This window comes from Cetorhinus maximus, chromosome 2 (assembly GCF_964194155.1).
Source record: "Cetorhinus maximus chromosome 2, sCetMax3.hap1.1, whole genome shotgun sequence".
NCBI lineage: Eukaryota > Metazoa > Chordata > Chondrichthyes > Lamniformes > Cetorhinidae > Cetorhinus > Cetorhinus maximus.
This window is the reverse complement of record NC_135880.1, coordinates 112,813,321-112,830,975: the sequence shown is the minus strand read 5'-3', so window position 1 is coordinate 112,830,975 and position 17,655 is coordinate 112,813,321. Positions and strand designations below refer to the sequence as shown.

Sequence of the window (17,655 nt, the reverse complement as noted above, 5' to 3'; positions counted from 1 at the left end):
TGTTCTACGTCACTGAAACAGATGGTCCTGCTATCCTGGGGTTAAGCAGTTATAAAAAGCTGCAGATTATCTCAGTAAACCATGTGATGAAGGAGGTGACATTGGGGGTTGAAGAAAGTACACCATTGAAAAGCACCCTCTGATCAGATGCAAAGAAGACCTGGTGCAAATATTCTCAGTGTTTCGATGAGGCAGTTGGACGCATTCAAGATTTTGAGTATCACATCACTGTTGGCCCAGTGATGAAACCAGAGATTCATCTCCCACGTAAAGTATCGAAAGAACTAAAAGGAAAGCTTGAACGAGAGCTCCAAGAGATGGAAGAAAAAAAGGTGATCACCAGAGTCACAAAGCCTACAGATTGGGTAAATTCCATTATGGTGAGAAAGAAGCCAAATGGATGGCTAAGAACTTGCTTGGATCCAAAAAATCTTACTCAAGCCATAAAGAGGGATCACCACTCCATTCCAACACTGGGAGAGATCACACTAGTACTGGCAGGGACAAAAGTTTTCAGCAATCTCAATGCCAGAAATGGCTACTGGAATGTGAAACTATTCGCAGAGTCTTCGCTGTTGACAACATTCAACACGCCCTTTGGACAGTACAAATTCCTGGCCTTAAAGTGAACCAGGATACATTCCAGCAAAAATAGATGAGACATATAGGGGATGCAAAGGAGCAGTTGATAAAGTAGATGATGTCTAGATATACGGTGTAAATGAAAAAGATCATGGATACTATCTACATGAAGCCATGGTGGGAACCAAGAAGCTGGGATCAAGTTAAATGCAGACAAATGCATTGTGAAAGTGACAGAATGCCAGTTCTGGTCACTTGGAGGATACACACGTACACGTGTGGGTACACACGTGACGGAATCAGGCCGAGCCCTGAAAGAATTGAGGCTTCCATTCCAGAGATAGCCATAAAAAATAAGAGAGAGTTGAGAAGTTTTTCTGGTTTAATCCAATACATGAGTTCCTTCAGACTGCATATGTCAAGAGCACACGGCAAACTTGCGGAAGCTGATGAAAGAAGATGTAGAGTACCAGTAGTCAGAGTCACACAACAGGAGTTTCAACAAACTCAAAAAGGTAATCTGCCAGGAGACAAGTTTGTCATACTATGACAGAAAGAAACCTGTCACTCTGCAAGCAGATGCTTCTACAAAAGGGCTGAAGCAGCCCTGGTACAATAAGGAAAGTTGATAACATTTACATCCAAAGCTCCAACCTCAACCGAGACCAGATATTCCAACATAGAAAGAGAGCTTTGGCAGTTGTGTATGAATGTGAGAAAAGTTCAGTGGAAAGAGATCATTGCCCACTGAAGCAGATTTACCAGAAGAATCTGTATAAAACACCAGCAAGACTACAGAGATTACTTTTGAGGCTTCAGAGATACGATTTCACTCTGAAATACAAGCCAGGAAGAGAAATGGTGCTGGCAGATACCCTATCTCAGGTGTCACCACAGGAGAAACATGAGATAGAAGTTCTAGGTATAAAGATTCATCACCTAGTGAACGTAACGCCACATAAACTGAGGCAAATTAGCGATGAGACTAGCAAAGATGCTTCCTCAGTAAGCGATCAAGGAATGGCCTGATAAGCAGCAAACACAGCCAGCAATACAGCAATACTGGTTTGTCAGAGATGACATCTCTTTGGAAGACGATGTTCTGCTAGCCGGATCCAGAATAATCATACCCAAAACAATGCAAGAACTTCTCCAGAAGATACATGAGGGCCATATGGGAATGGAGGAGTGCAAGCTTAGAGCCTGATGAGTGGTGTACTGGAGAAGGATGTACAAAACATTGAAAAGATGATGTCTACATACATTGCCAAAAGTACAGAAACACACAGCAGAAAGGGAGATGATTGCAATTGAAGTACCACTTAGACCATGGCATGTTGTGGGAGCCGATTTATGCAAATACAATCAAGAATAATATCTCACAGTGACAGACTACTGCTCAAAAGTTTCTGTTTGGAAGGTAAAAGACTTGAGGGCCACAACCATCATCTCAGTTCTGTTTGCTGAGCAAGGAGTTCCTGAAAGATTAATATATGACAATGGCACAGTTCACATTCAGGGAAATTAAGGAATTCACTTAACAGTTTGGGTTCAACATCATCACCATACTATCCTCAAGGACATGGGTTTATAGAAAGACACATCCAGACAGTTAAAAGAACCCTTGCAAAATGCTGAGATATAAAGGAAGATCCAAACCTTGCCTTATTGTCACTCTGATCCGCACCTCTCAAGGCTGACATGAAGTTACCTGCAGAATTGTTGAACGGAAGAAAATATAAGACTACTCTGCCAAGGAAAATATATCCTCCAAGTGACCAGGAGGAAGTGAGACAACTCACTGAAGCACTGGAAAGAGGTCAGCACTTCAACAAAAATGCTAAATCCTTACCTGAGGTGTTGACAGGATAAAATGTACACATACAGTCCCTGATCATTAAAACCCGGAGCCCAGCAAAAGTTGTTGCATAATTGAGACCAAAACCAATAAGCAAATGAGAAGAGACAGAGCCCATATTCAACCAAATCAGAGCTGGAAAAACAGAAAAGACCAACAACACCAGAAACATTAATATCTGGGGAGACAACATTATCACCAGCAAATGATACAACAATGGCAACAGCAAGCACGACTCCTGCAACACCAGGGACAACACGTATAACATTGTTTGTGCAGTGTGCCAACTCAGCACTAAGAGCAACGAGTGCCAAATCTACAAGATGGAGGCACAACATCTTACTGCCTAAGCGATACTGTGAAAAATATTTTTAGAAAAGCTAATGACTGGAACAGCTACATTGATAAGGTTTAAAGAAAAAGGGATATTATAGCTTGTTGTATTATCTGTAAATATCTGTAAAGAGCTGGGGACTAATTAGCTAGGAACGAATTATGTGTAATTGTTCCAGGGCACCACTTTTCATGGCTGCACTAGAGACTCATGTGTTTAACAGAACCAGTTCAAACTGGTCCTTTTTTTGTACAAAGCAGCATGGCAAGTATTAGACATAAAGAGCTCTAATCTTTCCAAGCTTAAAAAGTGTGATTATTACAAACACCATGGATCCAAAGGCAACAAGAACACATTGCACATGACCTCCTACCTTCAACTGCCCCTCCCCCAGACTCCTGCCATTGGTTGCCCAACATGTGCATTATTACGCAGGCCCGCCTTCCCAAGGTTTTTCAACTTGTCCCAGTTTTGACTTTGGAAAATCTGGTCACCCTACGTTAACAGCAACATTATCACTCTGCTACCATCCTGCATAAGAGAACTCAGGGAATTTGGCAGTGGCACACAAAAAAAAAACTGCCCTGGTCCTCCTGAGGCTAGAACTCTACACGCATCACTAATCCTTAGTTCCACATTATAGCAAGGAACCTGCCTTCCCTCCCTGCTGGGAACAGATGGGTAACTTGTTAAAATCACACAAACTCTGACCTATCATGAGGATCCAGAGGCCATTTCCTTGCGGCTCCTCTTCTTACTCCTCCTCCTACCACTGCCACTGTTTGGCAGTGTGCCAGTTCCCACTGGGAGAGTGACTGAGGCTGTGTGGTCCAGGCTGCGCGCACCCTCTCGCCAGCTCCAACCACCTGAGCAACTGCTGCCGGCTCCAACCATCCAAGCAACCGCTGCGGCTCAACATGGCGGCCCGGGTCCAGCCCAGTGTAGATTAATTCTGTCCCTCAATTCCTTCCAATAGTTTCCCCACCACTGAGGTTAGACTGACTGGCCTGTGGTTTCCTGGTTTATCCCTTCCTCCTTTATTGAATATTGGTACCGCATTGGCTGTCCTCCAGTCCTCTGGCACCTCTCCTGTGGCCAGAGAGGTATTGAAAATTATTGCCAGCACCCCTGCTGTCTCCTCCCTTGCCTCACTCAACAGCCTGGAATACATTTCATCCGGGCCTGGAGATTTATCTACTTTTAAGCCTGCCAGACCACTTAGAATCTCCTCCCTTTCTGTGCTAATTTATTCAAATTATATTACAGTCCTTCTGCCTGATTTTCATACCCACGTCATCCCTCTCACTTGTGAACACCGGCACAAAGTATTCATTTAGAACCCTTTCCACGTCTTCCAGCTCCGCACATGAATTACCACTATGGTCCCTAATGGGCCCTACTCTTTCCCTAGTTATCCTCTAAACTTGTAAAATAACTTTGGATTCTCCTTTATTTTACCTGCCAATGTTCTTTCATGCCCCCTTTTTGCTCTCCTAATTTCCTTTTTAAGTTCCCCCCTACACATTCTATACTCCTCTTGTCTTCCGCTGTTTTGAGCCCTCTGTATCTGCTTTAAGCCTCCCTTTGAGAGAGTGAATGTTTGTGAATGTGGTGCCAATCAAGTGGGCTGCTTTGTCCTGGATGGTGTCAAGTTTCTGCTGTTGTGACACACCACTGTGTACATCTAACCCTTTTTGTTAATTTCCAAACAGCAATTTACAGTTTCCTAGCTTGGAGACCAAAGAAAAACACTCCAGTTATTGGAGGCAAATAAAAAAGATAAAAATCAGCAAAAAGCAGCATCTCCTTCCCCCTTGGCACTCAGTTTCCACTTCTACCAGATTTCTGACTTCAGTGCTCTGCTCATGGTGCGCTCTTTTCTGGACACCCTGTGTGGTAGCAACTAATTTACTTAAATAGAGGTTATGGCCTGTAGCTCAACCCAGCTCAATATAAAAGGCCTTGTCACATGCAATTTTCTCTCCAAGGAGGCGGGTGCATGCTCGAATTGGGCCCGCCGCCCTCCAAGACAGTTTGGAGGCGGCAATGTGGGCGGGTGATTGTTGAGGCAGGCTGGTTAGAAGGCCTGCCTCAGTTCTCAGACTTCAGCCCAGTTTTATAAAAGGCTGTTCAACCCTCTAGCCCTCACCCCCCCACCCCACCTCATGCCCCCTCGTACCCCCTAGGCTCCCTCCATAGCCATTCACCGAGTCCACTAAAAGCAGAACTCGGGAGCCATGTGGAGCTGAAAAAATATTAAACTTCTAACAATCTAATAGAACTCTCATTCATACACACTTGAATCAGAAAAAAACTCTCATTCATGAAACCCATTCAAAGATTTAAAATCCCCTCAAGTGGTCAATCCGTTATAAAAACAAACTTCTAGTCAATAACCACATCAAAGACAGTTGATCTTTTAATAACCTCTTAAAATTGTCAATCAAAACGTGAACTTATCTCAGCCGGGGGGGGGGGGAGGGGGGGGTGGTGGCTAAGTGGTTTGGGGCCTTTTGAAATACAGTCAAGCATTCATAATGGGCTCAGCTGTAATAACAACAATGAAGTCTATTGAAGCTGGAGTAAATGATAATGTTTCTTCTAAGCTACACCAGATGGCCTGTCAATCAATGCATTCCGGCAATGTGTGTGTGGTTTTATTTTACTCTAAGTGACAACTGCAACCCAGGTTTTTTTTTTGTTTTTAAAGGGCTAGGGACTTAAATAACTTCAGATCATAACACTTTAACAGAACTTATCCACCCTTCAATAGTGTTTACATCTCCATAAATTTGTGACTCTAAACTGCAGGTTAAGGTCATTGGAACAGCCAAAATGGGACCTGTTTAAACTTTGTACTATTTTCAAATGGCCCAGCAGATTTGTATTTTACACCTGTATGATTCTTTCCCCTACCCTACTGGCAAAAATTGTAACAATTTTTGGAAATGGGGGTGAGACCTCCCCAGCCAGGTCCCACCCATTTTAAAAAGGTCTTCAGAGTCGTCCCAACTCCATGAAAATCCGGTGCTATAAATCACAACAAAGTTGCAACATCTAATTTAGCTTCCTGCTACAGTAATTAATATCTATTCAGGCAACTACCTTCAACTGATTGACGATTAACTGCCACTGACAGGCAGTTTCTGCTAACTAGGTATCTTAACTAGCTTACAGTTTCTTTTAGTTTTTAAAAATCCCACATTTTAAGCTAAATTTCAGCTCATGAAATACTTAGCACAAAAATCCCTCTTGCACAAAATCCCCAACTTTAGTACTATTGATAAAACACTCAATTCTGCAATCACACTGTATCCCACATTCTCATATTTTCTTTCATATTGAATCACATTGCATCAATGCTTTATCGTACTGAATACTAATGATTAACTTTACATAAGAACATAAGAAATAGGAGCAAGAGCAGAGGGGTTCACTTCTGACTTGCTCGGCTGTTCAGTAAGATCATGGTTGATCTGAACTTAGCCTTAACTCACTTTCTTGCCTGTTCCCCATAACCCTAGACTCCCTTGTAGATCAAAAATCTGTCTATCTCAGCCTTGACCATAGTAAATGACTCAACCTCCATTGCTTTCTGTGGATAGGAATTGCAAAGATTCTCAATCCACAGAAGATTTTTTTCTTAACTACGTCTTAAATGGGAGAGCCCTTATTCAAATACTATGTCCCATAGTTCTAGATTCCCCCATGAGGGGAAGCCTCCTCTCAGCATCTACCCTGTCAAGCCCCCTCAATCTTGTTTCAATAAAATCACCTCTCATTCTTCCAAACTCTAATGAGTATAAGCGGAACCTTTCTTCATAAGCCATCCCCTGAATCAACCTAGTGAACCATCTCTGAACTGTCTCCAATGCAAATATATCCCTCCTTAAATAAGGAGACCCCTCTAATGTGATCTCACCAATGCCCTTTAGTTGCAACAAGACTTCCCTACAATAAAGGCCAACATTCCATTTGCCTTGCTAAGTTCTTGCTGTATCAGCATGCTAACTTTTTGGGCAGATTTTTGGGCCCTGCCGAGGTCGGGAACAGACCTGGACCTGAACAGACTGGAAATATCAGAGCCAGCGGTGTGAAAAATGCCACAACCGGCCAGCGTGCTGGTTTCCCAACACTGGCCATTCTGTCCAAGACAGCCTGGCTTGTCCCAAACCTGTCTGTCTCCATGACGCAGGCAGCCAATGAGGCTCACTGAGAGCCTTGTTAAAGGTAATTTAAGGAGGCTGACTATGATTTTCCAGACAATGTCTGGGAGAGGGAAGCATGGGAAGGCATGCAGATCAATTGCTTGGAGGCAGGCACCCTGCAGTGGGCTGGCAGCCCAGCACTTCAGGCAGGCCTACAAGTCCTACCTGCTGAGATGGAGGTGCTCGGTAGCACTACTGCTGACCAAGCTGGCCAAGTCCTTAAGCTCATATCAACCTGTGGTGGTGAGAACCAACAAAAGGTAAAATCCAACTTGACCTCATCGTCATGAATCTACCTATTACAGACACATCTCTCCATGACAGTATTGTTAGGAGTGACCACCGCACAGTTCTTGTGAAGTCCCATCTTCACATTGAGAATTCACTCCATCGTGTTGTGTAGCACTATCATTGTGCTACACAGAAATTAGCAGACCAAAACTGGATATCTGTGAGGCTTTGTGGATCGTCAGCACATAGAACTGTGTTTAATCACAATCTGTAACCTAGTGGCCCAGCATATCCCTCATTCTACAATTGCCATCAAGCCAGGGGAACAACCCTGTTCAATAAAGACTACAGGAGAGAATGCCTAGAGCAGCACCAGGCATACCTAAAAATGAAGTACCAAACTGCTGAAACTACAATACAGGGCTAAAACATGTGACCAGCATGTGATAGACAGAGGTAAGCGGTCCCACAACCAACAGATCAGATCAAAGCATGCAGCCCTACCACATCCAGTTTTAAATGATGATGGGCAATTAAACAACTAGCTGGAGCAACAGGCTCCATGAATATCCCCAATGATGGGGGAGCTGGGAAGATCAATGCAAATGACAAACCTGAAACATTTGCAACCATCCAGAAGTACCAACTCAACAGAGATACCAGTTGAGACAATTTGATTCACTGTGTGTGATATCAAGAAGCTGCTGAATGCACTCAGTACAGCAAAGGCTTTGGGCCCTGCCAACATCCCGGCTGCAGTACTAAGGACTTATGTCGTAGGACTAGAAGCGCTTCACACTGAGCTATTCCAGTGCAACTGCTACACTGGCATCTAATGGAAAATGTAAAATATTGACTTGGTGGGTGGAATTTCCGTGCAGGCTGCTGGCGGGCATGAGCGAACCATATGGCTTGATCGGTTTCACAACGGCAGGAAGGCAGGTTGCGATTGTCCACATTTCCCACCATTGATCGTCGGGAACTTCATTGTAATACATCAGCCTATCACTATCAGGCCATCCCACCAGGCTCTTGCACCCCCACTGGATCGTCCATTCACGTCAGCAGGAAAGCACACCAATATGTTTCACAACAGCAGAGGCGACATGCACTTGATGGCCCGCATTTTGGGCGAACTGGAGGTGAGTGCACAGCAATGTTCTGCAGAGCTCACCAGGGTTGCCTGTTGCTTTGCAGGCTTCAGGGGCACCAGGGGGTCAGGGTTAAGTGCTGCCCTGCCTGACTGGTGGAGGGGGGTGGGGGGCGGTGGATCAGGGGACAAGTGCAGCCCTGTCTCCAGGGAGACTGGAGGAGGGTGTGGGTGAGCGCTGTGACGGGACTTCAGGGAGTGTGCCTCCAGATTCCTCTTCAGAGGTTTCTTCAGGGCTCGATTGGAGCCCTGGGTCATGGATTCTGTCAGCTGTTTGGCAGATGTGTCTGCGAAAGCAAGGGGAGATAATTAGTGCATGGCAGTTGCCTGTGAAACAGGACACATCACTCACAGCATGGTTGTCCGATGGATGTTGCACTGCTGGATCCTCACTTGGTAGAGCAGCACCAACCTCACCGTCAGCACAGGACCGGTCCCGGTTATCGCTGGCCAGCTGGATGGCTCTGTTTTCAAAGTCTGTGAGGACCCTGATTTTGGGCATTCTGCCACTGATCTGCGACCTCGCTCTCTGTTGTGTGCCAGCTTGTCCTGCATGGATAGAGATGGAGAAAGTGTAAGCAGGACGCCTGCCAGGCCAGGTGACAAGTATGCCTGGCCTGTGTGAATGTTGAGTGGTTCAGTGGATGGGTTGAGGACAGTGATGGTGAGTGTGAGTGAGTGGTGATGTCCCTTGAACTGGCAGTGAGTGCGGGCCCCATGCATGTGTAATGGGTTTGACAGTGAGAGAGTTGAGTGATGAAGTGAGTGACTTACCTGGGCGAAACGGAGATGATCTTTTTGCAGGGCGTTGGCACTGACCACCACCTCCCAAGCCGGGTTAGGGCTGTTGCTGCCCACCCTGCGGCCAGAGGGGTGGTAGAGGACATCCCGGCAGGCCTCCACAAGTCGCTCGAGAGATGTGAACCTGAAGGCTGCAGTCTTCAGTTTCAGGGCCATGTCTTCCGTGCAGCAGTGGTGAGCTGGAAGCACTGAAATGTGCGCTTGCGGCTGGACTTTAAACATAGCAGTCGGCGTGATGCAGTGATGGTGGGCGGCCGAATGAGATCCCGCCCGTGATGGAAATGACGTGTTTCCCAGGAGTGCATAGATAATCAGGCGGGTTCGGGGCGATAAGGCGTGAAAACCCGCCATCGCAGCCAGCGGGTAAAACATCATTTTACGCACCTGCTACCGCACTTAGTGCAAATTTGGGAAAATTATGCCCGGTATGTCATGTGCACAGGATGGAAGATAGCCATATCCCAAAGGATATGCTATACAGGGCGATGACCCGTCCAAAAGACCAGCAGGGCCCAAAAGTGGGGATATTCGCTGATGATTACACAGTGTTCAGTAACATTTGCAACTCATCAGGCACTGAAGCAGTCTGCAAGGCCACACAACATCCAGCTTTGGGCTGATACATATCAAGTAACAATCACACCTCAAGTGTCAGGAAATGATCATCTCCAACAAGAGAATCTAAACATCTCCCCTTGGCATTCAACAACATTACCAGAATCCCCACCAGCAACATCTTGGGGTTTCTGTATCTCCCCCAGCAGTGCCTTGAAGCAAAGACACTTGCCACAGAGTACAGCCTGTGGCACGAGTTTGTGAGTGGAGTCTTTAACATGGGAAGGCTGTTTCACTGTAGTTACTGCACAGTTCTGGCTGACCAGGAAACTCTCCTGCTCTTACCACCTGCCACAAGCTTATCGGAAGGATTTACAGGTAGATAATCAACCGGTTTGTCCAGGTTATGAACACACCTTCTGTGGCCATCAAGTCCTGGGGTGGGACTTGAACCCAGAGCTTCTAGCTCAGAGGTAGGGATGCTACTCACTGCACTAGAAGACCTCTGAGATTTATCATTGACCAGAAACTTAACTGGCTCCAAGAGTAGGTCAGAGGCTAGGATTTCTGCATTGAGTGGCATGCCTCCCAATTCCCCAAAGCCAGTCCACCATCTACAAGACACAAGTCAGGAATGATGGGATAGTCCCCCACTTACCTGGATGCGTGCAACTCCAACAACACTCAAGAACCCAACACCATTCAGGCCAAAGCAGCCCACTTGATTGGCACCTCATCCACCAACTTAAACAAACACTCCCTCTACCACTAGCACACAGTGGCAGTGTGTACCATCTACAAGATGCACTGCAATAACCTGCTAAGGCTCTTTTCGGCACCTTCCAAACCCACAACCTCTACCACCTAGAAGAACAAGGGCAGCAGATGCATGAGAACGTCACCACCTCCAACTCTCACCATCCTGATTTGGAACTATATTGCCATTCCTTCATTGTTGCTGGGTCAAAATCCTGAAACTCCCTTCCTAATGGCACTGCGGCTGTATCTACATCACATGGACTGCAGCGGTTCAAGACTGCTCACCACCCCTTACACAAGGATAATTAGGGATGGGCAATAAATGCTGGCATCCCAGCAAAGAATAAAAAGTCAGGTAAACCTCGATTGCTCACAGGATCAGCCTGTGTCCACTCAACTATCCATGGTTCCTTAACACATTGGAGTAATGCACTATCCAGTGGGTCAAAATAAGCACAATTCCCAGCAATATAATGGACTTGTAAGTGCAGCAGAATTGGGTATGTCACTACTTGTACTTATTATCAATCATAGAGGTGTGGACACGGTCCTTGTTCAATGTCAGTTGTCTTCTAGTTCAATAAGAACTTTAAAAATAGTGGTTAAAGATTGTTTCATACACATTTAAATTGCACAGAAATTTATTTTTTATAGTTATACAACATAATTATAAAAAACCTTACATAAGTAAACAGATTTTTAAGATGTGAAATGTTTATAGATCTAATGGCATACAGCAACATGATCTACAATGTCTATACATTTGAAAATTTGCCTAACTCCAGAAGCAAACATCAACATTGCATTTTAACTATACATATACCATAAACTGTTAAGCTGAGTTTTCCTTAAAAAGCATTGTAACTAATGAAGGACCATACATTTTGCAACTGTATTCTAATGGTGGTATTTTCCCCCTTATTCAAGAATAATTCAAAAACGTAGTAGCATGGAAATAGTGGGCTTTGTTTTCCAAAAGCAAGTCAAATCATGAGGTCCATTATCAAGCTCCCTGCTACACACACTTCTATTATGCCACCATCTGAACTAAATTAACTGCATTGTATTACATTAGCCAGATCTACAAGAGATAAAGCAATGGCTCAAGGCACAAGTGTCAATAAATGCTCATTTTGTGCGTTTAATTTTAGTAACAAAAGGCCCCTTTCTGCTTATAAGCTCCAATAAGTACGATTTTAAATCTGTATCTTTACCAAACTTGGCACGGACATTTTAAAATGCTCAGGATACAGATTCCAAGAGGGGTTACATGTTTAAAAAGGTAAACCTAGCTTTTTCACATTTGTTAATTGATTATGAAGAACCCATGCCAGATTTTCTCTATCTCCCCACCACCCCACCCCACTCAAAAAAGGAAAAAGTATGGTCCCTTTTAAGACATAAGCCACCACAATTGGCACTGTTCTAAAATCAGTGCATTTCATCCTAGCTAACAATCAGACAATACAATAAGCAAACAGGCAACCTAAAATAAGATGTTACATGCATAGCTGATTATGTGAAATGGGTCTAACATTAGAACATGCAGAAAAACACAACGTTTGCATTTAAAAGATCACACTATAGAAGCCATATTTCACACACAGTAGTTATACAACCCAAGTTAAATGATCAACTATTTTTAATACGTATCCAAGATTGTGTCAGTTACAACCACAAGCCCCAAGATAATTTTATAAAGCAATACTGGCTCCCAGGGAAAAAAAAATTCTACTGTTAACCAAGGTCATGAGAGCACTGCATTCACATCTGTAACAAATTCAATTTGAAGTTCAATCCATCAAGTATGTTTTGGTGTTCCCTGCCCAATTTATGTTTCTGTTGAAAGACCTAAAATAAAGAGTCACATTTGGTTCAACTACCAATAAGGATTAGATTTTAAATCTTCTTGTAGACCTACTCTAGAAACATTTACAAGTTGACAAATCTTGCAGAAATTCTGCCAATACTGAATTTGCAGGTCTGATGAATCTGTTTAAACACACTGTTAACAACACAGAGACTTAGAGCTGGGTTAGAAGTGCTTCATAATACAGTATCAAGGGGTTCTTTGCGAGCAGAAATAATTTAAAAAGAACACAGTAACCTGCCTTTGGTTGCCTACTTTGGAATACTGGAGAAATGACAGTTCCTGCATGTAGTCATTTTCAGATTAAACATCAGTGATGTATTCATATTATTGTCCAGTACATTACATTTAGGTACAAGCCATAAGGCTAAAGAATTGCAACTTGAATAAATAAAGCAAAAACATGAATAGGTGATTAACAACTTATTTTAAAGAATCCTTAGTATCTTAATTTTTGAAATAACTGTCATCCAGGTTCACAATTCGTTGCCAAAAATTGTCTCACATGAAAGTTGGGTTTTTACAAGCAGTCAGTATTCTACCATAAACCCTTGAAAATGGCTGTTGTTTTCACTGCAAGTAAAGACTAAGGTAGCTCTACTAAAGTGGTAACTAAGCATGCCTGCTTTTTGGAACCAACATTATCGTCATAGAGGGATCTGGAAAGGTACCCTAGTCTAAGAAAAATAACTGTTGGCGTTTAAAACCTGGTGACGTAATAAATGTAAAATGTTTTTTTAAGTTTCTAACGTTGAACTAGTGTTCCAGAATACAGTTTCATAACCAAGAACAGGTGCACAAGTAAATCACTTTTGAATTACAGCTTTGAAAAGAAATATTTAAACCAGTAGCATTCACATCAGATTCCTCAGAAATACACTGTCTTCGATGAATTAACCAAACAGGCATTGTGACCAAGGACTATTGCAGTCAATTAAGATCAATGATTTAGGTTAATGAAGGATGCACAAAAGATTAATACTGCAAGTGACATCTAGTTCCATATCCCAGGAGGAGCAACAAAGATGGACCCCTCAAGTGAAGGTTTCTCAAAATTGAGATTTTAAATTGCATCATAATTGGTCCACCACTCTATGTACTGTGTTTACAATACATGTTAAATATTTTATACAAAATGGTGCCAAACTTTATTTGGAAGGTTTAATTATAGAATTTCAAATGACTCAGTGGATTTATACAGACAAGGAAAACCCCAGTTTTGTGCATGGTTAGCCAAGACAAATTATAATGTTAACACCACCAGGAGGAGGTTTCAATCATGAAGGAGAATCAAATAAAAATCCAGATAAGGTTCCAATTCACAGTGGGTCTACCTGAATATTAAGATTGTGCCTTTTTGCAGTTTATTACCCCAATATTTAGGTACACACATGTTGAATCATCACTTGGGCAAGATGTTGGATTTCTACCAGCACCTGTGGAATCATATCCCAGTGTAAATTACTGCTGTCAGGAGAGGCTGAAGAAACATCAGGCATTGGGGGCGGTGAAGGAATGGAATAAGTTATGGTCCATTAGCAATTCTAAGGAAAGTAGTTCATATAAAAGCATATATTATAAATTAAAGTTCCCACTTTCTTCATGTCATGAAATCAGAAATGCTATTATATGACAAAAAAGAGACACACACCTGTGGTTTTAAGGCTATGGGATATTTTGATATTCCATCTGTAATGGTATGAAATGCCCATTTGACACTCATTAAGTTCCAAAAGACCTAATAAGGAAAATATTAATGTTGCCTGATGCATTGCTTACTCATTTTAGGTTCATTGCTGCACTTATATTTAAATCACTTCCAAATTCCAAGGCAGGTGACATTCTTCCGAGGTACAATGTGTTTTTTTTTGCTGTAAAATATCCTTGCCCTAAAGGTATAAGCAGCAGCATTTGGAAATTCAGGTTATTGTGTCATCATTTAAATTGCCGCTTTACTCGCTCACTCCCAATCAGGTCTAGAATGCTTTATTTTTAGAGAACAATAATTTTATTGATGTTATTAAGTGCAAACTCTGAGCAATGACAGAATGTAAGGCATTTAATCATTGGACTAAGAGCGTTATAGACAATTGAGACATGTGACTTTAAATATTTATTAGATAATAAGCCTTGGGGTGTTAAAGAATTTTTTTTAATGGAGTTAAGCTAAATATTATTTTGCACAGCACATCTTAAAATTGAAGTATGATAATTGGTTTGACCAAGATGCAGCAGGCCAGAGCCGAATCAGCTTCTGATACTTTTTAGGAATTACTTCAGCTATACTGTACAGTTAAAGTTATTAAGTTTACTCAAAGGAAACATTTAAAGATGATTATAATATTATAGCCAATTAACTGTGCACCTTCTTAGCACAAATGAAGTACAGATCTCATAGTGGATGAAATGTGTCACTATAAAAAAAGCCAGCCAAGGTAAAACCAGAATAATTTGGCAGGTATAATTTAGAAATAGCAACAAGTTCATTTTAGACACCTCCTCATAATATTCCACAGAAAAAAGTCATATGATATTTGAATTTGTGTCACCATCAATAAAAGTGAAAACAAAGTTGTCAGATTGTTGGAAAAACCCAACTGGTTCACTAATGTCCTTTAGGGAAGGAAACCTGCCATCTTTGTCAGTCAGGCCTATATGTGACTTAACAACGTGGTTAATTCAGCTGCCGAGGAAGCCACTTATTTGTATCAAACAGCTCACCTTCACCTCCTCACATACATGGCAGCAGTTCATGACGACAATACACCTCCACAGGACAACTAGGAATGGATAATAAATGCTGATCTTGCCAGCGACGCTCATACCCAAGAGAGAATTTTAACAGTATCATTTTTGTATTCTCAGCACCATGATAACCAGTATGGAAATATACTGGTTATGTTTTCCAGACTTTCACGGCTTATTTTTCTTCCCTACTCCTCTCTCACATTGCCAAACTTCTCATATTAAATTTCACCTTTCATATGCGTACTTTCACTACATAATAAAAATAATGAAATTTACCTAAGCTCCTTAAAAAAAAACAAAAGGGTTTAAGAAAAATGTTCAAGTGCATTTCCTTTAATATGTATGGCTCATTGCAGTTTTATTAAGATCAAAAGGTATGTTATAAAATCTTAATAAATTTGCAGCTTCCTTCGAGGTCAAACAAGATGTACTTGATTTCAAAAAAGGTCAGTTGTCAAAAAAGAGGTGTAACATGGAAACGTGTTATAAGACTGAATGGTGTCTGATCCATTCTTCTTTTTCCTCTCAGAAAATTATTTATGTCCAATTGAAAATTTGTTTTATGCTGATACATTTTCTCACTTTTTTTCCAGACCCTAATTTAGGTTTCTTATCTTGAAGCTTTATTGTTTCCCATGAGTGACAAAGTACTCTGGAAACCTAGTTCCCTTATTCTAAAATACTGGTTTTAGACTTGTTTCTTTTGCAAGTAACCCTCTTGCATTCAAACCATCATAAATGGTAACATTAGTAGAACCATTTGGCTGATTCAAACTTGTGTTGTATTTGTTGTCAATGGCAGAGATTGTGAGATCACAATAGCTTACTGGGCTTTTAGAAGCCTAGTATATCAAAGTCCGCATATGGAAAAGTCCATGAGTTGGCCAATATGGCCTTCCCACTGCACTATGAAATGGGTCTAAGAGGTTTTTACCAAATCATAGACATAAATGTGGAAATCGTCATCAAACTTGATAAAATACACTGATGGTTTTGCTTCTACTTGGTGGATGACCATGCCAGTCCTCTTTGAGCCATCTTCTTTGGCGTATTCCACTTGTTTACCCACCAAGCTGTCTACGACTTCTCCTGGCTCTCTCTCAGCTGGTGGAGAATCATTATCTGTGGAAGCAGAAATTTAACAAAACATCAACAAAACTAGGACTCTACAGAACACTATGACCCTACCCTTAAATGTAAATGTACTTTCAGTGGAAAATACTTACACCTCTACAAGATGTACTTGATTTCAAAAAAGGTCAGTTGTCAAATGACATAGTTCGACTGTCTGAAATCCTTAACTGACCTTGTAGAGTCTAGCAGATAACTGATTTCAAAGACAGTAAAATACCTTTTCATAGTGGATGAAATGCATGACTATTGACGAAAGTCGAGGTAGAGTCAGAATAATATGACAGTCATAATTTACAAAGCAGCAACCAGGTCATTTTTGACAGATTTTCATAATATTTCATAGAACAAGTTCTTACGACATTAGAATTTAAACTGGTGTGAGTAAAAGTGAAAATGAAGCTGTTGGATTGTTGTAAAATCCTATCGGCTTCACTAATCTACTTTAGGGAAGGAAACCTACCATCTTTGCCCAGTCTGGTCTATATGTGACTCAACAATGTGGTTAATTCAGCTGCCTTGTGAAGTGGCCTAGGAAGCCATTCATTTGTATCGAACAGCTCACATGCATTGCAGCAGTTCAAGACGACAATGTACCTCCTCAGGGCAACTAGGGATGGATAATAAATGCTGGCCTTGCTCTCAACACCCATACCCCGAGAATGAATTTTAAAAGAATTGCTCTTGTAATCCGAGCACCTGGTGAATCAGCCTCCAGGTTCAATCCATGAAGTGTAACCGAAGAGGATCATATTGGGCTCTGTTCCTCTCTCCACAGATGTATCTTTCGATTAGGCACTTTACAGCCTAATCAGTGTTGAGTTCAACATTGAGTTCAACAACTTCAAACTATGAACTCTCTCCTCCATCCTCACGCCTTTTTGATCCCCTTATTTCAATATTCACTTTTATTTTAAAATTTTTATTTTTTTCCACTTATTTTTATTATTAAAATTTATTTCCATGTTTATTCGTTGTTTTATTCTCACCTTTTAGCCTATTTTCAATCTTTTTTCCCCATCACCTTCCCTTCCCCCCACCCACCCTCATTGGGCCATTGGTCACTTGCTCATGTTGTTCTTTCCAGACTGCTTTCCCTGGTCTGGCTATTATCACATTCTGCTTTCTACTCTTACTGTCACGCTTAGCACCTCCTTTAGCCAGTACCACCACCATTAACACCCCTTTGACCTTTTGTTTATGACATCTTTTGCAATCTCTCCTTTGCCTCCACCTATCTTCTATCCTTCACCTGTTCCACCCCCTTATACAGTATATATTTCACCACATTTTTACTTCTCTTTAGCTCTGAAGAGTCATATGGACTCGAAATGTTAACTGTCTTTCTCTCCACAGATGCTGTCAGGCCTGCTGAGTTTTTCCAGCATTTTTTTGTTCTTGTTTCAGATTTCTAGCATCCGCAGTATT

At 41.9% G+C, this 17,655-nt stretch overlaps 1 protein-coding gene across 3 annotated transcripts in view; it reads right to left on the bottom strand.

The window, feature by feature from the left end:
- Window positions 1-11,101: 11,101 nt before the first annotated feature.
- spina (spindlin a) overlaps window positions 11,102-17,655 on the bottom strand; it is a 108,871-nt gene continuing 102,317 nt past the window's right edge. For 2 of the 3 annotated variants that reach the window (XM_078568576.1, XM_078568578.1), the window contains 2 exons: window positions 16,031-16,218; window positions 11,102-12,329 (listed from right to left, as the gene is read on the bottom strand). In XM_078568576.1, the coding sequence (XP_078424702.1) occupies window positions 12,243-12,329; window positions 16,031-16,218 (275 nt within the window). In that variant the 3' untranslated portion in view covers window positions 11,102-12,242. Of the gene's footprint in view, window positions 16,219-17,655 lie in introns of all 3 variants that reach the window. The other variant, XM_078568579.1, reaches the window with a different exon arrangement.